At 34.0% G+C, this 23,986-nt stretch overlaps 1 protein-coding gene and 1 non-coding gene across 6 annotated transcripts in view; both read right to left on the bottom strand.

The window, feature by feature from the left end:
• Positions 1 to 23,986, bottom strand: part of Micu1 (mitochondrial calcium uptake 1) — a 174,382-nt gene that overhangs the window by 99,911 nt on the left and 50,485 nt on the right. For 3 of the 5 annotated variants that reach the window (XM_078040611.1, XM_040273766.2, XM_078040617.1), the window contains one exon: positions 13,406 to 13,449. The exons of 1 other annotated variant lie outside the window; for it this stretch is intronic. In XM_078040611.1, coding sequence (XP_077896737.1) covers positions 13,406 to 13,449 — 44 coding nt within the window. Of the gene's footprint in view, positions 1 to 11,749; positions 11,924 to 13,405; positions 13,450 to 23,986 lie in introns of all 5 variants that reach the window. One more of the 5 variants, XM_040273763.2, reaches the window with a different exon arrangement.
• On the bottom strand, positions 2,208 to 2,312 carry LOC120885930 (U6 spliceosomal RNA). Its single transcript, XR_005728729.1, has one exon. It is a non-coding gene; the product is annotated as a U6 spliceosomal RNA (small nuclear RNA).

Raw genomic sequence — 23,986 nt, 5'->3', positions numbered from 1 at the left:
TGAGCTTAACAGCACATATCTATAATCCTTTAGTCACAAGGTTATAAAAGGCTTCCCTATCACTTAATATAAAAACAATCTCAAGCATAAGTTTTGAAAACAAATCAATATAGTAATTTCACTTTCTTCCATTTGGAAAATAATATTACAAGAAAAAAATAAAAAAGGTTCACTGAGGACCACTGTTTACACACTTAATTTATACTATTCTAGCAACTATCATCTCCCAGGAAACTCTTCAGATCAAAAATTTTTATATTAATTTTGAAATCAAACATTTATAGGTATCCCTTGAATACCTCTGGCCATTAAAGATACATAAATAATTTAAGAATTATACTTTTCAGATTCTGTGCCAGGCACTATGCTAACAACTTTTACACCTGAATTCTCGTAAGTCCTCATTGTAACTCTATGAGGTAAATGATCCTATTATCTGCATGTCACATTTATAAAAGTTAAATAAGTACCTCAAGTGACAATGTTATATAGAAGTAAGATAGTCCATGGTTTGACTCCATAGCCCATGCCATGAACCACTGAATGTTACCTTATATCAACCCCAAAGGACAACACAGGGTACCTGTACTGTTTCCAACTTCTGAAAATATTAATAAGGACTAATTATTTTGAAGCAAAACAGTTCACTTGTAAAACTTTAACCTTGGGGCATAACTTTTATCTGCTAACTTTAAGAGGAAAGCCTGAGCCAATGATTATTAGGCATATAATTTTTTTTTAGGTCTTCACTTATTTAAATGCATATTTTAATCATTTTTGAAATGTACACCACTTCAAGAATATAATGGTCATTTATACTCAACATATATTAATTTGTAAATGTAAAAACTTTTTATTCAAATTTAGAACTTCTGAAAATGCATCATGCCAAAGACAAATTTACAAAGCAAGAACTCTCCTCACATATTCTCAACAACTAAAGACAACAAATATTTACACTAAGTTGAAAACCTGTTACCGAAAGAACAGCTACTTGTTCAGGGCAGTTTTTAGAGAAACTTATTTGTGTAATTGTAAAACATACTACTAGTGTTTGTGTTAAAGTAATATGAAAAAGCAAGCTGGTCTGGAATAAAGTTCTATTTTGTCAAAGTGAATTTCAAATCTTGTTTTATGATGAAAAAGCTAAACACAAAGGTGTCTGAAATGTAATGGTTAGTCATGTTATGCTTGCAAATCAACAATGATAAACCAAATGGGTTCAGTTGATCTCAAACTCAAACATAACATAATCTAAAATAAAAATGTACTTAAAGACATCTTAATAGGAGTCCAACAACCAAGAAATGACCTCCTCTTTTGGAGTACTTAATACATTATTATCTCTTTTGTCAACTTGAATAATCATATACATGGTGGAACTTGAGAGACTGGAAAGAGACATGGATGCTCCTCACAGCAATACAGTAAGTATCTGAAACCATTAATAAGCTGCATCTGAAGAACAGCAATCTATGCTTTCAAGCCTTTGATTCTAGCCTTTCCACAGGCAATAGAAACTTGGCATGCAAAGAACAAATCTCTGCAAAGAAGCAAGCAAGAAAGGCCTCTTCTATAAGGTTCATTGGCCTTCAGGACGTTAAACAATTCATACTAGTGTCATCAGAATGAATGATATTTACAGAACCTCATACAGATAAACAATTCCCTCAGTATTCTAAAAAAAAATTATTCACAAGATACCCTTAAGAATACAGTAGAATTTGATTTTTTTAAAAATATCTCTAACTTTATCAAAGTGTGTGTGTGTGTGTGTTTGTTTGTTTTATGGTACTGGAGATTGAACCTTGAGATACTACTGAGCTACATCCTAGCCCTTTTTACTTTTAGCCAGGTTCTTACTAAGTTGCTGAGGCTGGTCTCAAACTTGAAATCCTCCTGCCTCAGCCTCCTGAGTAGCTGAGGTTACATGCATATGCCACCACACCCAGGATTCTATATATCGCTTTTTTTTTTTTTTTGAGGTAAAGTCTATATTGCAAAGACTGGTCCAGAACTTGTGGGCTCAAGTGATCCTTCTGCTTCAACCTCCCAAGTAGGTGGGACTATAGGTGCTAAGGATCAAACTCAGGTCCTTACACATGCTAGGCAAATGCCCAACCACTGAGCAATATTTCCAGCCCCTTCAGTTACTTTTTATCAAATGACTATAAAAACTGTAACAGGTATAGGAAAAGATTGATGATCAAAAATATAAATGCTTCATGAATGTGTGTCTTCCTTGAACAGGAACTATGTTAATCTTCTCTGTCTGGTTCCAATTTTAGTGTATGTGCTACTGAAGTGAGCACCATAAAACCTGATTTTCAATCATTTTCAAGTCATTTTAAATCTTTCAGTCTTAATCCATACAATTACTAAGGAAAAGTGAGTTTTTAAAAGCTCACTTCTACAAACAATCCTACCATAATTAGAGAGTTGGAAGTGGCTATCCTCAAATGACAGGTGTTAGCATCTCATGTGATTTAACTCTCCTTAGCACTCAGTATAATGTTTAAAACATAGTATTCTAAAATAGACTCCACAGGATTAGAAACATTGATAATGAAATCAATAAATTATTTTGATATAATTTTAAAGCATTTGGTAGTTTATTTCAGAATACAGTTAAAAGCAAAGATATTTAGGAAGATAACCTATTGCATGAGTAATAGGATGACTGGTTTGGGGACTTGGTATAAGAAGTACTAAGAATAGAGCGCTGAAAAAGTTTACTATAAAAAGAAAGAGCATCCAGTTGTCTTAATTAGTTATATCATTATTTTAAGTCCAAAAGAGATTTTTAATTCAATTTATGTTTTTATTAAAACTGCCAACCAGCCAGGTACAGTGACACATTCTTGTAATCCCAGTGGCTCCAGAGGCTGAGACAGGAGGATCACAAGTTCAAAGCCAGCCTCAGCAATTTGGCGAGACCCTAAGCAACTAAGCCAGACCCTGTCTCAAAATAAAAAAATTAAAAACAGGTCAGGGGTGTGGCTCAGTAGTTAAGCACTCTTGGTTGGGTTCAATCCCTGGTTCCAAAAAATAAAAATTTAAAATATTTTTAAAAAAGACTGCCAAACAACAAAAACACAAGGGTAATTTCCTTAATAAATAAACTTTAATAATTTGCAAACTACAATTAAAGAGACCAAGCATCTGAAGATCAATTTAAAAAGAATTTGTTTGTAGTATCTTTGACAGTCTCCTTTGCCAGGCTATAAATATATATATTTTTATATGGTTTTCTCCATATGTTTGCTGGCTTTTCCAAGTTAAAGTCATTGATTAGCTCAAAAGAACAAAATAATGAAGTATTTCTAAATAGTCCATGTGTTTCCTCTTAAGTCACTTAATTGAGCAAAGTGCAACTAAGCAACTGCTTATCTACATTTACTATGTAAGAAATTTCTAAAGGAAAAAAACAACTATTAATTTTTAACTTGTTACTATTGTTTTTCATTGCTATTACATTTCAGGTAGGAATAAGACATCCCCAATAAGACTATGTAAATACTCCAATTAATGAATTTCTCAAACAATATAGTTACTAAAAGTAATATTTCTTGACCTTTTGTATAGCAACTCTAACTTGTGTGAAGTCTTCCCTTTAAATTATGCTGGTTACTATATTCTCAAGGACTTGTGTAGCATTTGAATTATCACATTAAAGTATGTTATTTTAAAGTGACAGGAACTGAATCATTCTGAAAAGAGCAGGGGAAGGACATGGGCATGCAGTAAACCTTTGTCTCTGAAGCATTACTATGGATTCTGGAGCATTAATTAAATTAAAGCACATGCTGCTGAGTCAGTACCTGCCAGAAATCCTGATCAGAAGATGAGAAAAAGAAAAAAAAAAACATTGTTTGATTATATGAATAAATACTCCCAAATCTACCTACCTACCTATATATATATCTCACAAATAATAATACATAAAGGAGCAATTAAAGCCTATACAAATACCACTGAACACCTGGAAATAAAAAAATGAGGAAAACAAAAATGTTTTAGATATGACTCATTAGGCATAATAAAACAAACTACCATAACAATGCAATTCCTAATCTTCCTAACAAGAAATGTATTGTGGTAGAAAAACTTCCCGTTTCTATAAAAGGAACTCTAAGTTTCCTATAAGGTGTCTCACATCTCATGGATGTTAGTATATTTTTCACCTCATAATAAATTGATTGTTTTGCCACCCATATAAACCAAATTTGAATGAGTTCAGAATGACTACTTATAAACAGGTGTCCTCCAAAATTATGATGCCCTAAATGAAGTACTACCCACACAGGTAAAAAAAGACCATCATGGCTGGCATTTGAGGGAACAGTTTATGTTTTAAAGAATTTTTTCAATAAATAATTTCACTGGTTGTAAAATAAAATTTGACCTGAACTTACCATCATTTTCAAACCAAGTTTAGTAGTGTTATAAAAGTTCTGGACAAAAAAAATAGATGCTTTCAGCAATTAACAAGTCAACAGCTGGTATTGATGTGACAGAGGCTCAAAGGATTTTACAACATGGGAGTGAGATAAATTGCTGTGAACACAGGACAGCTCAGATACAAGAAATCAAACCAGAGGTCTCTCTTTGGTTAATGGACCAGGCAAATTTAACCCAGGCAAATCACTCACTACCAACATGGCACAAAGAGATTTTTTTAGCTGATTGAAATTGGAAGGAAAAAACCATGAAGAGAACAACTGTGCATAGGGTAAGATGTAGCATTTCATATAAACTAAGAAAGAAGATAATTCACATGTTAGCAGATAATTCCTTCCATAAATTGAGTAAAGGGCTCAAAGTCATGCAAAACAGCTACAATCTGTAGAGCCAGGTGCTTTACCTAATGTTCCAATTTTACAGAGTGAAACTGACACTCAGAGGTTAACAGGTCTCTTGCCCAAAATTACCCATCAATTATGCAGTAAAGCCCATATTTGAATGAATATATGATTATCTCAAGTCCACACTCTTTTCATACTGCTCTATTACACAACAAGTACACCAATGCATGAAGTTATATTTTTCACACTCAATTCAGCATGCTTTATAATATCTAATAATCATTCACATATGGCTGTCAAATACTGAGTGCTCAAAATGAAATGCCTTGGAAAATATTCCAGACACCAAAGCTAGATTTTAGGGTTACTGTGTGGAAAAAGAACTAAAGTTGCTAATTCGTCAGAAGAGAGAAAACTGAGAAAATGTTTTGAAAGTAATTGAAAGAACTGGGTGAGAAAGAAAATGGGAAAATCTGTGACTAAAAGCAAAACATAAAATTCCAGCAGGTGTGAAGAATTAACTTTTTTTCTGATGGGGAAGTGAACCCAGGACCTCAGTGCTAAGCATGAGCTCTACTACTGAGTTATACTCCCAGCTCAAAGAACTTCCTGAAACGTTGAATCAGACTTGAGTTCACTATGGCAATCTCATTACATATTAATTTTTGCTTCCATGTAGACTGACTATAATGAACAGCCTCATGTTTAATGTACTTGAAAGAGTAAATATGTGGTTTTGTTTACAACAGCAACATTACTTTTTCTATTTGTCTGATTATAATCAGCAGAGATTCAATTTTTCAAATATAGATGGCATTGCTCACTTTAAGAGTGAAGGCACTGGAGCGTGTTCAACCATGAGCTCCCCATCATGATATAGTGCCTAGACACCCACCTGAAAGCAATGAGCCAACAGATTGAAATCTCCAAAATTGTGAACCAAAATAAATATTGTTCTCATAAAAAAAGAGTTATGGCTTTATGCTGGGGATATAGCTCAGTGGTAGAGTGCTTGCCTAACATGGTCGAATCCCCAGCACTACCAGATGAAGAAACAAAATGAGCGATGGCTTCAATTAAAATAGACACAGCACTTTTCAAAATAGCAATTGAGACTCATGCTATGTGAAAAAATAATAGAACAAATAACAGAATTTGACATTCTTATCCCCAAATTTAGGTATTAAAATTTGTATATCTCTACTTTCTTTAAAATTATGTTATGCTTTTCATTTATTATGGGTTTCCATCTATACTTTATCAAGATAAACAGAAAAAGACTGGGAGATGGGTGTGGTGGTACACACCTATAGTCCCAGCTACAAAGGAGGCTGAGGCAGGACAATCACTTGAGCACAGAAGGTTCAGACCAGTCTAGGCAACACAGCAAAACTCCATCTCCAAAGATTTTTTAATGAAAATTAAAATAAAAACAGACAATTTCAGGGGCTGGGGTTGTGGTTCTGTAGTGAGGCACTGGGTTCGATCCTCAGAACCACATAAAAAAATAAACAAAATAAGGTATTGTGTCCATCTACAATTAAAAACAAAAAAAAATTAAAAAAAAAAAACAAGACAATTTCAACAACTGTTACCAAAAACAAAGCAAAATTATCAAAGGTTTCTTGTTTTTGTTTTGTTTATTTTAGTGAACAGCATCATGTAAGGCAGTAAAATATAATAACTACTTAACATAAGAAAATGTTTGGATTTATAAATAGGTCATAAAGAAAAACAGCTTAGATATATGAAGAGAGGGTAGACTCTGGAGCCAGGCTTCTCCTATTATTTTTTTCATATTATTATTATTGGCATTATTTCCCTTCTGCGGTAAATATACTCAAGCATTTTCCATTTAGAGAGTTCACTTGAAGCTGGAAAAATAAATCACTGACAATCAATGAATTAATACATTATTGGGGGACTGAATAACTGATTGATACTGGGTATTGAACCCAGGGGCACTCTATCACTGAGCTACAATACAAGGCTGGCCTCAAACTCATGATCCTTCTATCTCAGGCTCCCTAGTTACTGGGAATACAGGCACGTGCCAACTGTACCCAGCTATTGGGGGCTTTTAAAAAGTACTAAATCACGATGGGCTGGGGCTGTAGCTCAGTGGCAGAGTACTTGCCTAGCATTCGTGAGGCACTGGGTTTGATCCTCAGCACCACATAAAAATATAAACAAATAAAATAAAGCCCTGCTGTCCATACACAACTACAAAAAATTTTTTTTAAAAGTGCTAAATCATCACCTCCCAAATAACATGTGAATATGAAATATTTATGAGTAACTTCTGGCTTCAAGGAACTGAATATTTGTATAATCTCTTAGAATCTGCTATACGTATTTTTTAAAGCAAGGATTTCGTTTTTGTTAGAAAAAAAGAACATAAGTGATATACCCTGCTTTAAAGATGAAATTGACAGAGCAAATGAAAACATGAATCACAAGCAAAAACAATAAACTTCTACCTACATAATCATATTTAGCAACAGAAAAACTTGAATAAACATATTAATTCAACCAGAATTTGTATTTGTCTGGTTTCAAGTCTCTCAAAGGTGGGAAAAAAAGATGGGGGGAGGGGAGAAAATGGCTACTTAACAATGCAGAATTACCTATCTTATTTACATATAAACTACACCTAAATCTGATCAGGATTTAAGTAGTTCAATTAAATATGGAGATTCATCTGCCCCATAAGACTTTTAGTTCCCACATCTGCTCACTTACATTTCCTGCATCTTTGATGCACTTCACTCTTAGAAGAAATCCTTTAATAACATACATTTCAAGGAGAAATACAATATATGACCTTATTCCAGAGTCTTAGTTTATCTGTGATATGAAGTAAATAATCACAGCTCAAACAAAGCACTAACAGTATTATATTATGGGAAAAAATATGCTCATATTTTCCTTAAAGGAACCAAAAATTTATCCCCAAAGGAATATTTCAAAGTTCATTTATCAATATTTTATAAAGAACTTTTAGAGTTGGGGGATGAAATTTGTGATAGAGATGCTTAGCATGCCCGAGGACTTCGGTTCAATCCCCAGACCAAACCAGAAAGAAAGAAATATATGATGGAATGATAATAATGGACAACCAGTTTCAATGGACAATTTATTGTAAAAACACTTAAAATAGAATGTGAACTTCATAGTTATTAGAAGACATAAGATGATGTCTCTGAATTGGTAATGTTTAAGAAACAACTTTATCTGAAGCACAAAGTTTTCTACTGAGATTTTTAAAGAAAATATAGTGATGTTTGATTTGGATTAAGTTGCTATACAGAAAATACAAAATATAATTTTTATATTTAGTTTGAATAAAAAAGTAGTAGGAGAAAATGGGAAAATGAAGGATATAAACCACTTGAAATAAGCCATATCAATAAAAGACAGCAACTAAATGATTAAATGAAATAAATATTTGAAAATAATGTAAAATTTTTGCTCTACTTAGAAATAATTGCTTTATTTTACAGGTCAATTATTAAACATTTAAAAAGTAAATGAAGAAAAAATATAGTTTTCATTAAAAAACTAATCTAAAGTACATGAAATAACTGTATAACAAATTGTATGTGGAATATGTGGAATTTTTAAAATTCATGATATATTACATTAAAACAAAAGCCAGACTTATTTTTCATTATAATCTTAAAAACAGCATTAATAAGCAGCTATTTATAATGATTTTCAGGACCAGAAGTGTAGCTCAGTGGTACAGCACTTGTCTAGGATGTGGGAGGTCCTGGGTTCAATGCCCAGTGCTGGAAAAAAAATTACTATAATGATTTTCAAATATGTCCTAAGAAAAAAAATCTAGACTCTCTCAAGCTTTGAAGTTTTAAAAATGTTTAAACCTAGTCTAAATTTTTTTTTTTAAAAAACAGTACCATTAGGTGTCAAAACATATTCTTAAAAACAATGATACCTATAGCTGTTATTCTTCAGACAAGGCCTATGTTAGAAAGTTCTAAAATGCAATAGATGATTTAATTGCCAGTGACAATGTAGGTCTTTCTTTTTTTACAAAGGAAATTGCTAGTATCCTGAGAGTAAAGAATTAGTGTTCATTAACATAAGACAGTAATGAGCTCTGGAAGATTCTCATCTAAGTTTCATAGAAGGAGAAGAAAGGAAAGACATTTGCTCATTTCAAAATCAAAATAAGTCTAAAAGGAAATTCCTCCAAGGCATTTAGCTTTCTAACTATGTACGTTTCTGGCCACAATGCACAAAATTTACTATAATTACCACATAAACGTGGCATTTTTAGGAGGAACTTGTTGTAGGATGCATATACTCTAAAAAGTGCTATTTAAGAATTAATATTTTCTGGGACTTGGAATGTAGCTCAGTTGGTACAGTGTTTGCCTTGCATGCACAAGGCCCTGGGTTCGATCCCCAGCACTCCCCCCCCCACCCCGCCACACACAAACACACACACACACACTAATATTTTCTAATGGAGAGAACAAAAAAGGTCATGCATGATCAATAGCTGAATTCAAGTGTTGACCTTAATCATAACCATCCAGTAAAGAACTTCATACATAACAAAAGCCCTGGAAAAACTTTTAAAACTGATCAAATGCTAAATCAATTTTGTACTTATCATTATACACTTCAAAATAGGATAGAAACTACTTTCTTAAATTTCATATGAAATAAAAAATAATTTGTAAAGACATAAACCAAAAGTACATTCAGTAAAAATCCATTCAAGAAGCCTACCATACTCTAAAACACTGCCTCAAGAACGTGTTTGGTGGAGGGGCTGGGGCTCTAGCTCAGTGGCTTGCCTAGCATGCGTGAGGCACTGGGCTCCATCCTCAGCACCACATAAAAATAAGCAAATAAAATAAAGGCATTAAAAAAAAAGAACGTGTTTGGTGGACATTAATAAAGGAATTTAATTAATAACCTGGCAAGAGATTCAACATACATATCGTAAGGTGGTTGAATGGGAACTCTGGATTGTTCACTGACTGTTAGGCAATGAGTGAGCTGGATTAGGGCCACTGGCTGAATTCTACACTTCCAAATGTGAGTCTCCCATTTCTCTTTTTTCATTCAGAACCTATTATTCTGGTACTATAAGGACAACTTTCTTTTTTTTTTTTTTTAATTTTATTTTATTTTTAAAGAGAGAATGAGAGAGAGAAAGAGAGAATTTTAATATTTATTTTTTAGTTATTGGCGGACACAACATCTTTGTTTGTATGTGGTGCTGAGAATCGAACCCGGGCCGCACACATGCCAGGCGAGCGCGCTACCGCTTGAGCCACATCCCCAGCCCCAAGGACAACTTTCAATGCCTGTCTTTCATACAAAGCATACTTTCAAACTGATATTCCTAAATCTTGCCTGTTTTACTTCAATTTTAAAATTTTATGCTTTAGTGAACAAATAAACATTTTCAACTAGAACCTGTAAAGTCCGCCTTCCAAATGCAGAAGCACTATCATTTTGTTTCCACAGCAAGGTAGTACTCAAATACTTTTAATGCTTTATTACATTTTATTCTTGCAATTTTATTTTAAAAAGTGGAAATTATAAAATGTTAATGGTAAGAAAAGTAGAGTTTGAAAAACTCTACTTTTGAAAAAACATGAAGCTCATTAGTCATGCCAAAAGCTGCAAATTTTTAACATCAAGTGAATTAGTGGTTACTGGGCCCACAGGAAAAAATTAAAGAACAATGAGGGGCTGGGGTTGTGGCTCAGCGGTAGGACACTCACTTAGCACATGAGTTCAATTCACAGCACCACATAAAAATAAATAAATAAAGGCACTGTGCTCAACTACATATATATATATATATATATATATATATATATATATATATATATATGAACACATATAAAACATGAGTTATCATTAAAGATTTTATATTTGGGAAATCTCCAGGAATGAAAATTCCCCTAACAGTCTGTCAATCTGCTGTTTAACTTGTACACATTCAACTTCTTTACATATATTCAGGTTTATACATGTATAAAAATAAAAATAAAAGAATAAAAAATTCTCATGCTACTCTGGATTCCTTCAGTGACTAAAATAGTTATTTGTTAAATTGACTTTGTTATATTATTGACTTAACGAGTCAAGTGTCCAAGCAACATGATAGACTAGTTGATTTTTTGCAAGTTAACCACCATTTATTGGTAGCTTCCTATGTGCCAGGCCTATGTTGAACTCCGAAGGACACAAAGACAGGGAAAACAGGGACGTGACCTGCTGGAGACTCTGAAATTAGATCCTGACATCAGTGTCTGCAGTAACCTCTCTCACGAATATGGTACTTTACAGGACACAAAGCAGAAGGATCAAGAATCAAAGAAAAGACGTGGCTGTCCCTAAGGACAGCCATGATTCAACCTAGGTCTCCTAGTATCTAGTTCAGTATCCTTTCTTTTTGATCATTCTTTAAGAATATGTGACTTTAACTCATTAAGTCCTAAGTTTTCAATTCTGTGAATATTACAACGAAACTGACAAAGATATATTAAAATAGATTGAAAATCATAATCCAGAGCTTATGTGTATTTTAATGAATATTATAATTATTAAATTATAACTATGTCATAATTTTATACTACATTTATGTTTTTATAGATGTCCCATATCTGGGACAATGGAACAAAACAGGATAAAAAAAAAGATACCACAGATGGAGGTATTTAGGCATTGTGCCAACTCAATGGGAAAGACACTTTTCAGTTAGGTAGCCTTAGTTAAAATTTCTCATATCTTAATAGCCACTTATTCTTTGCACTTGTGAAAAAGAGCTAAACATCTACGCTTCCCTACCAAGGTACAGAGTTTTACATTAAAGATAAAATAACTGGCACATCCCCGAAAAATTAGTTTTTACTAAGATTGACTCCACACATCTAGACCCTCTTTTGTGATCCTGCCTTTTCCATCCATTTCATGATTTTCCTTCTCAATTCTTTCCTTTTACGATTTGTAAAGCCACTCCCGGCTCTTCTTTTTTTCTCAAATTCTTTCTTCCACCTTACTAAAAGCGATAGATTACTTTTTTTTATGACACTGGGCTGTGTTTTCTTTTTCTCTTGGGGAAATTTATCCTGAAAGGGAAAAACATGTTTGACTACTTCATGAGATAATAAAATTAAATCTTTTATTTTCTATACCTAAGAATGATGTCAAATATAATTTATTCAGATATAAAATAAAAAATTGAAAGTAAATATAAGCAAACATCCAAATTTGGAATATTATTCATTATTTTTAGAAAAGCACTATAAGGACCTTCACAATTTTATAGCTAGAATAACTGTTATATACTATCATAAAGGTTAAGGAAGGTCAAATTAGAAATACAAATACAAATGTAACATTGGGGGGGCTAAATATTTATGTGTCTATTGAGGATTAAAACCAAGGGTACTCTATCACTAAGCTATACCCCAACTCTTTTTATGTATTTATTTTTTGTTTCAAGACAAGGTCTTGTGAAATTGCCAAGGCTAGCATTGAACTTGCAAGCCCCTGCCCTACCTCCAGCTTCCAGAGTAGCTAAGATTATAGGCATGCAAAATGTGCCTAGCTAATAATGGCATTTTTTTTGATGCCCATCCTTTTGCCCCCAAGTCCCAGAGACTGTTTCACCCCAGCAGAAGGAACATACCTGAAGTCACATGTATGATCTCTGACCTCCTTATAACTGCACTTCAACTCTAACCCATCAAGTGGAGGGTCTGGAAATGAATTCCTTTTGAAACTGTTTTTGCTCACTAGTTCCTAAAAAGTCTTCCTGCATTCTCAGGGGTATAGCACTCCAATTAGAAGATGGCTGGCCTATGTCCTAGTTCTGCATCTCAGACAGACATTCTGTCTAGTATATTTTGATTGGTACCCAGGGTGAATGCCAGGATGAATGGATGTCTTTGGAGCAAAAAGGGATTAGGAAGGGGCCCTCCTGGAAGAAAACTTTTGCAGTGGTGGGTAGGGATGGACTGAGAGGTGAGGAGAGGAAACCAGAAAAGCTGAATGGCTATGGAAAACTGCTGAAGCACTGGAGCTCTCAGAACCTGACTTCTGATCTTGCAGGTGGTTAGTCTCCTTTGCTGGCAACCCCATCTCCAGTGTATCAGCTTCCTCCCTTGCTCACAGGCAGCAACTATTATGTAATCCAGATTGTTTCTCCATTGTCACATACATACACTTGTACATAAATTAATGATGAAGCTATGATCTGAGAAATGCATCATTAAGTGATTTCATCACTGTATGAATACCATTCTGTGGAGTTGCTTATTAATGCTTATAATTACTACTGAGTTAATATTCAAAAGTTAACAAACACTGAATTAGCTCTTAATAACAGTAGACAACCTGTGAAGAGTCACCTCACATAGAAAAATATAACAGAACCTTCTGTTTGATTCTTTCTGTAGAAGTATTTGAAGGCACAGACCTGCTAACTTAAATATGCTTTCTGTAAAATAACCAGGTATTCAGGGATCTCTCATACGTGATTCTAGAGGAACTTGAAAGTCTTCTTAGTAAACAACAGGATACACATCAAAGTGTCACAATTTGCTCACCTTTCCATCAAAGCGTTTTATTATATACTGATCCAGGCCCAAGTCTGAAAAAGAGAAAAAAAATGAGCTACTGATTCTAACTAACTGAAACATATAAAAGAACAAATCTCAGTTTTGTTTCCAGGTACTCAATTAAATGTACTAGACAGTTTAGCTACAACATTTATTCAAAGGCCATGAGAATGAATATTCTGTCCCACTTTCAGATTCAAAGTTTTTAAGTCCTAAAAGATACCAACCTTTTATTTTACATATCAGAAAAGTGAGACTGACAGGGTACAAGCTGCATGTGTAAACTTTTTTAACAACAGAGTCAAATTAGGATTCCTGACTACTCCTGGGGGGGGTGCTCTTTCTATTATATTACCTATAATTAAGGTGAAGGACAATATTTAAACAGAATGCATAATATTATTTTTGTATCAATTTAAAGAAAAGAGTTCAATACCAAAAGAACTTTTGCAACAAAGCTCAACAGACCATCTTAATATATCATCTTAATATAGAGAGTCAGGGGGAATAGAGAATACCTAGGTTTGAATTCTGAGCACTGTGAAAGACGTAAGTACATACATTGTGTTTGACTGACAGGGATGTTTTTGTCTCTGCATAATGTTTTATTCCCCATACTTGATACAATATTTGATCAATAGACTACAACAGAATGTATGAATAACATACAATTCTTTCTTTGAAGAGTTCCAATTGTGAGAAAGACATATGGGTATGATAATTAACATTATAAGGGAGCATACAATTAGTTCAATAAAAGGGTACTTTGTAGGAGTTCTGAAAGTAATCAGTTCCCAACTATATTTTTTTGTATAATTACTCAATCCTTTTCTTTCATGTCTTACCATATTCATGCTAGTTTAGACAGGAATATACTGTCCACAGTGTTATAACCAATTACCACTGCTCCCAGAAAATTTTTGCATTTCTCCTTCCACAAATTTTGTTACACATTCTCCTTACAGGAAATGTGTTTCATCTTCTAGAAGCTTGCCCTGAACAAAATGAATCACTGATTATAAAAGAAACAGATAATTTAGGAAACAGAAAGAAATTTTAAAACAATTCTAATTCAAAACTTCACAAATATTCAAGAAAATATTAGTCAAAAGGAATAAGCTTCTGTTATAAAACAAACAAGAAAGAGTTATAGACAATTAAAATTCTGCCTATCTCCCCCTATTTTTCAATACACTGTCAAAAGAGAAGATAAGGTAACTTCCCAGACTACTGACAAAAAGATAGCAGGATGGAAAGCAGAAAATATATGACAAAGTCATATCCTATAGGACCTACAAACAGAAAAAATATCCAAAAAATATTAGCAGAAACTCTCTCAAAACTGGAGAGACACAAACTAATACTTTACCAAGGGTTCTAAACAGGATGAACAAAAATCTATCTACATTCAGTGTATGCTTGTGAAATCTTAGAATAGTGAGGATAACTCTGTGAGCCAGGCATGATGGTGCATGCCTATAATATCAGTGGCTCAGGAGGCTAAGGCAGGAGCTCCTGATCATGAGTTTGAGGCCAGCCTCAGCAACTTAGTGAGCCCTATGCAGTAAAACTTGTCTTGAAATAAAAAATAAAAAGGGCTGGAAATGTAGCTCGGTGGTAGAGCATCCCTGGGCTAAATCCTCAGTACTACCCCACTCCACCCCCTGCCAAAAGAAAGAGAAACTCTTAACAGATTTCCAGGAAATGAAACTTCCTAGATACTTTAAAAATAAATAAGTATTAGGCTAGAATCAGATGTCTCATGAGTAAAACGTGGTTCATCATAAAGGCTAATAATGCTTACTAACTGGAGCAGCACTGTCCAACAGAAACATAATATTAATAACAAATATAAGTGTATTTTAAGTTTTTCTAACAGCTATTTTTAAAAAGATGTTAAAAGAGAGGGGTATGATAGCACATCCCTGTAATCTCAGCTTCTTGGGAAGCTAAGGCAGGAGGACTGGATGTTTGGGGCCAGCCTGGGCAAATTGTGGAGACACTGTCTCAAAATAAAATTTTAAAAGGGCTGGGGGTGTAGCTCAGTGGTAGAGCACTTGTCTAGCATGTGAGATTTACCAAACAATGTAGTAATTCTAAATAAGATGCACCTAATAAGAAAGTTTCAAAAAACTGATGGAATCAGAAGGATATGTACACAAATTCACAATTTAAGTCAGAAATTTACAGTCTTCTCTCAACAATTCATAGAGAAGAAAACTGACACTCAGTAAAGCTATACAAGGGAGAACGCAGAAGTGGTTGCCTGAGACTTGGAGAGCAGGGAAGTCAGGAAAAGAAGAATTGCAAACGGGAATGAAGAAGAGGATCATACGGTACTTTTTCCCATTCACAAGTAGGGAAAATGTTCATTATATTGATTGTGGTGATGGTTTCACTAGTATGTATATGTGACTAATATATAAAAACTCATCAAACACTTTGTAAATATGTGATGTTTATTTTATGTTAATCATAACTCAATAGAGCAGTTAAAAAGAGATAGTATAAACCATCAAGGAAAAGATGGATACACTTGAAAGTATTAATACTGACAACTTTTGTAATTAAAAATTACCATAAACAAAATAAAAAAGTCCCAGAATAAAATATATCTGCAATGCATATAAGAGATTCCAATAAAGAATATATAAAGTATTTTTACTAATCAAAAAGAAAATCAAATAGAAAAATAAAATAGAGAATACAAACAGGCAATTCATGGGAATGAAAATGTGAGTGGTCAATAACATGCAGAAATGATAAGCCCCACTTGCTTTTATGACAAAAGTCATGAAAATTATGATGGTTGATGAATCCAGACTATAATGGCTATCAGATATCTAAGTCTAGTGCTTTTCTTTAGATAAAACTTTGATGACTGTTCAATTATTTCTACAGTATATTAGAACCAAGAAATAATAGTAAAATGTGAAATAAAACCACAAAAATACAATAATTTACTCCCATCAGTCTGCTAAACATTTAAGTTTGATACTATCAAGTTCTGACAGGAATGCACAGGAGGAAACTCTTGGAAAGAACACAAATTATTGTATGTACTCTAGAAAAAAAAACTGGCAATATCTGGTAAATGTGAAAAGGAAAGTTCCCTATGGGCCAGCAAATCCATTTCCAGGTATATCTTGAAAATAACTTTCCAAGTATACAAGAAGAGACAAATAGAAGACTCAATACTTATGGTTTATCATAGGAAAAACAGGCATAGTAGATTTGACTATTATCTTTGAATATTCACTTCCTTTCCAGTAACCTCCATGGGAAAAAAAAAAAACCCGGACTATAGGCTGTTATGTGACTTGCTATGGCCAATGAGATGTTAGCAGTTAGGATACAAGCACCCTTAAAATGGCTTTTCTCAAGTTGGCTTGCTTTCTTGCACCTCTTTCACCACTATGAGGACAGATCCTAGTCAAACTTGTGGTCTAAAAAAGATAAAAGCAGATAAGTGATTAAACATACAGAGCAAACCTGACATATCTGCTAATGAAACCATAAAGCAAAGCTACCCTAGCCTAGACTGTAAATCCCTAGCCTTCTACAGAGCAAAGCCAACTGAGATAGAAAAGAACAGTTTTTGACGTGCAGATTCATGAGCCAAATAATGCTTTTATGCCACTGTCATTTTGTGGTTATTTGTTACACAGCAAAGGGAGAGAGGAAGCAAAAAAGTGGGGGCGGGGGGACTGTTCAAAAGGTATATACTTTTAGTTAATACTATTTACCCATACACTTAAAAATAATTAAAATGATAAACTTTATGTGCTTATGACAATTTTTTAAAAAGGATGTGAGCAACATGCTGACATAGTAATCTCCTCCATCCCCTTTTTCAAATATTATGTCTTTCTCATTTTAAATCTCCATTTTCTGTAATCTGCTTAGACAGATTTGAACTCAAGCTATCCTAGTAATTAAAATAAACCATTTCAATGAGAAGATAACACAGCAACTTAAATCAGTGAACACGCCACTTCTACCTAAATGTGAATCTGGTCTACACTGAGGCAACTCATGGCAGAAAGAGGTCTTTCCAGACACATTTAGCAAATTTAACCATTTCAAATTTATTCAAGATGTTATAGAAAACTGTTAACTACAACTATAGTAAATAGATGTTCAATGAATTCAAAGTATATAATTAATGACTGATAAACCCCCAGGCATTCCATAATTAGATGAGGCCCCTTTTCTGTGGCTCATGTAAAATATCTGTTATGTAACATGTTCTATATAATTAAATTATAATGTATCAAATTGTAAGAAAATATCCAGAAGAATAAGGGAATCATCTTAGACTTAAGTATTAAAACATGTTTGTCCTTATGTAAAAATTTTAAATTATTTTCTATAAATTTTGCAGTCCATAACCATTCATTTCTTATCCTTTACAAGTGTTAATCTTCATATAATCAACGATGGCTCAGTTTCAGATTTCAACAACATCTCATATATATTTAATTTTTGAGTGAAGTTTACTACTCTGATTTGGTATATAAAGGTCATGAAAATTATGATGGTTGATGAATCCAGACTACAATCAGATATCTAAGCCTAGTGCTTTTCTTTGGATAAAACTTTGATGACTGGTCAGTTATTTCTATGGTATATTAGAAATAATTTAGTGTGACCTTTCTGTTTGACTTCAACTTACATGATTTTTCCCCCTAAAATCATGTTCATCAAATGCGTTGAAGTCATTTGCATCATCAGTGTAATGCAAATACAACAGTGATAGAATGTGGATAACATTTACTGAGCACTTGCTTTGTTTTAGATACTGTTCTTGATGCACATTATTACTTCATTCAATTCTCCTTGCAAGTATATAGGAGTTGAAAACTATAGTCCTTAGGTCAAATCCAGGCAATCTACATTTTCTTTTTTCCTTTTTTCTTTATAGTTCAATAGCTAAGGTGTGTTTACCATTTTGCCTCTTGGCCTGTCAAGCCTTAAATATTTACTGTCTGGTCTTTTGAGAAACAGTTTTCTGTTCTCTAAGAGCATATCAGCTGGTATCTGGTGCCTTACAAAAAAAAAAAAAAGCACTATTTTTTGTTTATTTTATTTTTGCAGTACTGGGGATTAAACCCAGGGGTGCTCTACCACTGAGCTACCCCCTACCCCCTTTTTAAAATTTTGAAACAGGGCTCACTAAATTGCCCAGGCTGGCCTGGAATTCAACATCCTCCTGCTTCAGCCTCCTGAGTAGTTGGGATTACAGATGTGTCACAGTGCCTGACAAGTTAGCACTGTTTTCAATGTATTTAGCTTTCAGAACCTTTGTTCTGCTCAGGATGACATGACACAATTAAAACCAAGAATCAATAGGTGGGATAGATTCAAACTAAAAGCTTCTTCTTAGAAAAAAAAAATCAGTGAGGTGAATAGAGAGCCTACAGAATGGGAGCAAATTTTTACCCCTCACACATCAGATACAGCACTAATCTCTAGGATACATAAAGCACTCAAAAACCTTAACACCAAAAAAACCCCAAATAACCCAATCAATAAATGGGCCAAGGAACTTAACAGACACTTCTCAGAAGATGATTTACAATCAATCAATAAACATATGAAAAAATGTTCAACATCTCTAGCAATTAGAAAAATGCAAATCAAAACTACTGTAAGATATCATCTCACTCCAGTCAGAATGGCAGCTATCAAGAATACAAAAAAAAAAAAAAAAAGGAATACAAACAACAATAAGCATCAGCCAGGCTGTTGGTGGGACTGCAAATTGGTACAGACAATATGGAAAGCAGTATGGAGATTGCTTGAAAAACTTAGAATGAAACCACCAGCTATTCCACTCCTTAGTTTATACCCAAAGGACTTAAAAACAGCATACTACAGGGACACAGCCACATCAATGTTTATAGCAGCACAATTCACAACAGCTAAACTAGGAATCAACCCAGATGCTCTTCAGTAGACGAATGGATAAGGAAACTGTGGTATATATACACAATGGCACATTATTCAGCATTAGAAAAGAATAAAAATCATGGGATTTTCAGGCAAATGGATGAAGTTGGAGAATACAACGCTAAGTGAAGTAAGACAATCCCCCCAAAATCAAAGGCTGAATATTTTCTTTTGCTATGAGGATGCTGACTCATAATGGCGATGCAGTGTGTGTGTGTGGGGGGGGGGGCGGGTGGTGGACAGCATGGGAGGAATGGAAGCAAAGGGGAAGGAAGGGAAGAGATGGGGCAAGGGGGCAGGAATGACGGTGGAATGAGTTAGACATCATTACCCTGAGTATATGTATAAAACACAAATGGTATGAAAATACTTTTGTATACAATCAGTGACTGTACAATTGTGCTCTATATGTGTAAATATGAAATGAATTGCATTCTGCCATCATGTATAGCAAATTAGAATAAATAAATAATCTAATTTTAAAAATTGTTAAAAAGATGACACAACACACTAATTTTTGGAAAAAGAATATCATGACTCATATTCCATGTAAATATAGCTCATTGTTAACTCATATAATTCTCTACTACAGAAGTCAGCAAAGTTCTTCTGCAAAAGGACAGAATGCAAAAGGGTAGAAAGTAAATACTTCAGGTTTATAGGCCACATTTGGTCTCTGCTGCAAATACTGAACTCAGTTATTATAGCTCAAAAGCTGACATACTTAAATGAATAAACATGGCTATGTTTGTAAAATTTTCTTGCAAACATTGAAATTTAAGTTTCATATAATTTTCAGGTGTCATAAAATATTCTTGTGATACATTTAAAAATGTTCCAACCATTCTCTGCTCATGGGTCATATAGAAACAGGAGTCATATGGAAGGAGTAGTTTGCCAACTTCTACTGCAAGGAAAGTAAATACTATAGGGGAATAAAAACAAAAGTACAACACACAGTAGATAAGTGGAGAAAATATTATTGCAAAAATGTTTTTAAAATATATTTATTGTACTATGTAACCAGTGTAAAATAATGTGTCACTAACTAATAGTGCTCTAGGTGAGAATATCATTAAAAGCATTAAGGGTCATCCTCAGGAGACTACAGGGTCCAGGATTAACTAAATCACAGTAAGATCTGTGTTCCTCTTTTTCATCTCTCATGTAGATGATGGATAGGGTCAATCAGTTGGAGATGAGGGAAGAGAAAACAAGGATCCTCTTTATAATAGGGTATGCTTTGCTCTGACCAAAGCCAAGTTTTCTTTATGAAACACTTAAATTTCTCTCCATGCCCCAGGTTACCAAAATCATTGCCTGCCTATGCAGAACTGGTTACAACAACAGATAGAGCCACTCAAAGCCTAGTGCCTCAAGCAACTACCCAATTCACTACACTAAGGAATGGTGATGACATAGACTTTACAGAAAGGGAAATAAGATGTGTTCAAGTCACAGAGAAAAATTTTTTCTCTTTTAATGAGCTTCCTATTTAACTATGGCTATTCAATTCTTTTTTAATATTCAGTACATGAGTATTTTTATTCAACATTTCACTCTGAAATTCATCAGCTCTCTACTCATTTCAAAACAGCTTAATTTTAGGGCTTCATATAGTCTATGCTTCATGATTATTTTGGAACAGTTCTAAAACTAAAACTTACAAATTTAGATCTCATGGGTATCCTAGGATACGGGATGTGTGAAGTCATGACAAAACAAAGTTGAAATATGAGCTGCTGGCTACAGTCCAGCCATCTGATAGAAATTCAAACTATAAAAAAACTTAGACTCACTATTCTTTATTTCAACTCATAAGAATAATATACTTTACTTCTGCTGCATCAACATTTGTGGGAATTCCAGTTCATAAGCAAATGAAAAGGAAGCCAATTTTTCACTGAATTTCATTTTAATATATTAGAATTTCTCCTCATGATTATAATTATTATTCTGACTTTTTATGTAAAAGAAAAATGTACTTGGCATCTTGGATACTTAGCAACTATTTTGTTTATGTAATAATAGGTCTTTCAACAATTACAAAATGGGGTGGCGGATGCAGTTTAGTGTAGAGAACTTGCCAAGCACAGGCCCTGGGTTTAATTGCTAACACCACAAAAACAAACAAAACCCCTAAATTGAAAGCCATCATAATATACAATGATTTCTAAAAGGATAAAAATAATATTCCTCAAACAATAAATTAACTTTAGTGGCCTAAGAAGTCTTGTTTCATTTTCATTGTCTCAACAGAAACAAAATACACTCGTCTTTAAAAGTTACTGATACAAATGAGATTTTACCTGAACAGTTTATTTTTATAGGAACAAAAATATTTTACTATCATAATAATCAGGAAATATCTTCCAATCCTCTTCTCTCTACTTTACTCTCTTCATATTTCACAAAACAAGGCCCTGAATCAAATTTAAAGGAATATAAGCCTAAAGTTTAATGTTTATTTTAAAAGACTGGTTACTCTATGACAGCAGGAATTAATTACTGCATCCCTGAATCCATAGCAGATTCAATCAACCAACACTTGTAGAATTATTTATTTTATTTAAAAAAATGTTTATACATTTTTTGAGGTGAGATACTATGGATTGAAATCGGGAGCACTCAACCATGGAGCCACATCCCTGGCCCTATTTTGTATTTTATTTAGAAACAGGGTCTCACTGAGTTGCTTAACACCTCGCTTTTGCTAAGGCTGGCTTTGAACTCACAATCCTCCTGCCTCAGCCTCCCAAGCCACTGGAATTACAGTCATGCGCCACTGTGCCTGGCAACACTTGCAGAATTAATAAATGTGAAGTCTGTTAAAAAAAAAAAAAAAGAAGCATACAAAGAATAATAAAATACTTTCTTCTAGTGTCAACATCCAGAGATTTTTCATTTTGGTAGCTTCCTTTTCAGGTGCTTTCTACCTGAGTGAAATACAAAGGGCAGAGGAAATATTCAACAACATCATAAGGATACAATCAGTAAAATCCAGACTATGGGAAATTCTATAATAGAAATGACCTCCATTCTTTCACTTCAATCATGAAATCTTTATAGTGACTTTTCCAAAGTATTCTTACAAAGACAGTATTCTGCAGTTTCTGATCTGTTATCTAAGCAGTAAGCAGGTGACCTCATAAAGATTTCCTAAAATGCTGGAGCCAAAAAAAATGGAAAACAAAACAAAATCTCAGCCAGTATTTGCAGATTGGCTCTTAGCTTAGGTTTAACATTTAGTCAAGCTACCTAAAACTCTTGACATGAATTTTACCTCTTCTTTGCATTGAATCCAAAGATCAGTAAAAGACACAAGCCCACTTAAATCTTTTTCAATCACTTCTGTCCCACAGCATACATGCTGTACTCCAGATTCTTCAGTGTATGTGATGACCCTTCAAAAGGTCATCCTTCCCAGGTTGTTTAGTCTGTATGTTGCTTGGCCTGGGTGGCAATGGGCAGTATACTGCAAATCTTTAATTTTTTTTTTTTTTGGTAGATGACACAGAGGAAGTCACTTAAGTCCTGGATGGATGAAAGAAAGGACAAGCTTTTGTGCTAGTTAGTAGCTCAGTGAACTTCTGGACAAGTGTCAAATGTATACTCAAAACTTTTTGAGAACAAGTTGTATTGCTCACCTCCCTCCTTCCTAAATGTTAAGCCACACTAGGAACATAGCTGCTGTTCCTATGGCTGCTGCTGACCTGGGAAACAGGGATGGGAGGCAAAATTGCCACAAAGCTTTGTCACTAAAATTTAGTAGGCTCTTTCCTCAGTGAGTTCTCCCCTGGTTATGAGCTAATTACTTGGCAGAATTTTTAAAAAATTGATTCTTATCTCTTTTCCAGCTTAATGGTTGCTTCAATAGAAAGTCTGTATCCTGGCGCTCCCTACTTGATCCTTTTTCCTAAAGTATCTCCCAGATACATTCTTAAATTATTATATTTAACTTGAAGCTATTTCCTTCCACACACCTTGTTTGTTCAGATTGTTTTCTCTAAATAAGCCATTCTCGTTTTTTAAATTTTTAGTTGTAGATGGATACGATACCTTTATTTTATTTATTCATTTTTATGTGATGCTGAAGATTGAACCCAGTGCCTCACAAGAGTTCTACCAGTGAGAACCCAGTGCTTGGCAAGAGTTCTATCACTGAACTACAACCCCAACCCCCTTTCCCCTTATTCTTTACTTGTCTTTTATTCAAACCTACAAAATTTCTCAAAAGCGCATCCTCCAAATTTCCACATTGAGCTAAGTGCTGCTTCTTCTTTTTTTTTTTTTTAAAGAGAGAGAGAGAGAGGGAGAGGGAGAGAGAGCAAGAGAATTTTTTTAAATATTTATTTTTTAGTTATTGGCGGGCACAACATCTTTGTATGTAGTACTGAGGATCAAACCCGGGCCGCACGCATGCCAGGTGAGCGCGCTACTGCTTGAGCCACATCCCCAGCCCCTAAGTGGTTCTTCTTTCCACTGCCACAGAACATCTGCATAATATTCTTCTACAAATTCCTAAAATCACCTGTTACTGTGTTTATCTCCCTTGCTAAAAAAATAAATCAATAGCAATTACATGTGTATTCCATTGACCTTGGGGACATTCTCATT

Source organism: Ictidomys tridecemlineatus, chromosome 1, assembly GCF_052094955.1.
Source record: "Ictidomys tridecemlineatus isolate mIctTri1 chromosome 1, mIctTri1.hap1, whole genome shotgun sequence".
NCBI classification, from domain to species: Eukaryota; Metazoa; Chordata; class Mammalia; order Rodentia; family Sciuridae; genus Ictidomys; species Ictidomys tridecemlineatus.
This window is presented reverse-complemented; position numbering and strand designations above follow the sequence as displayed.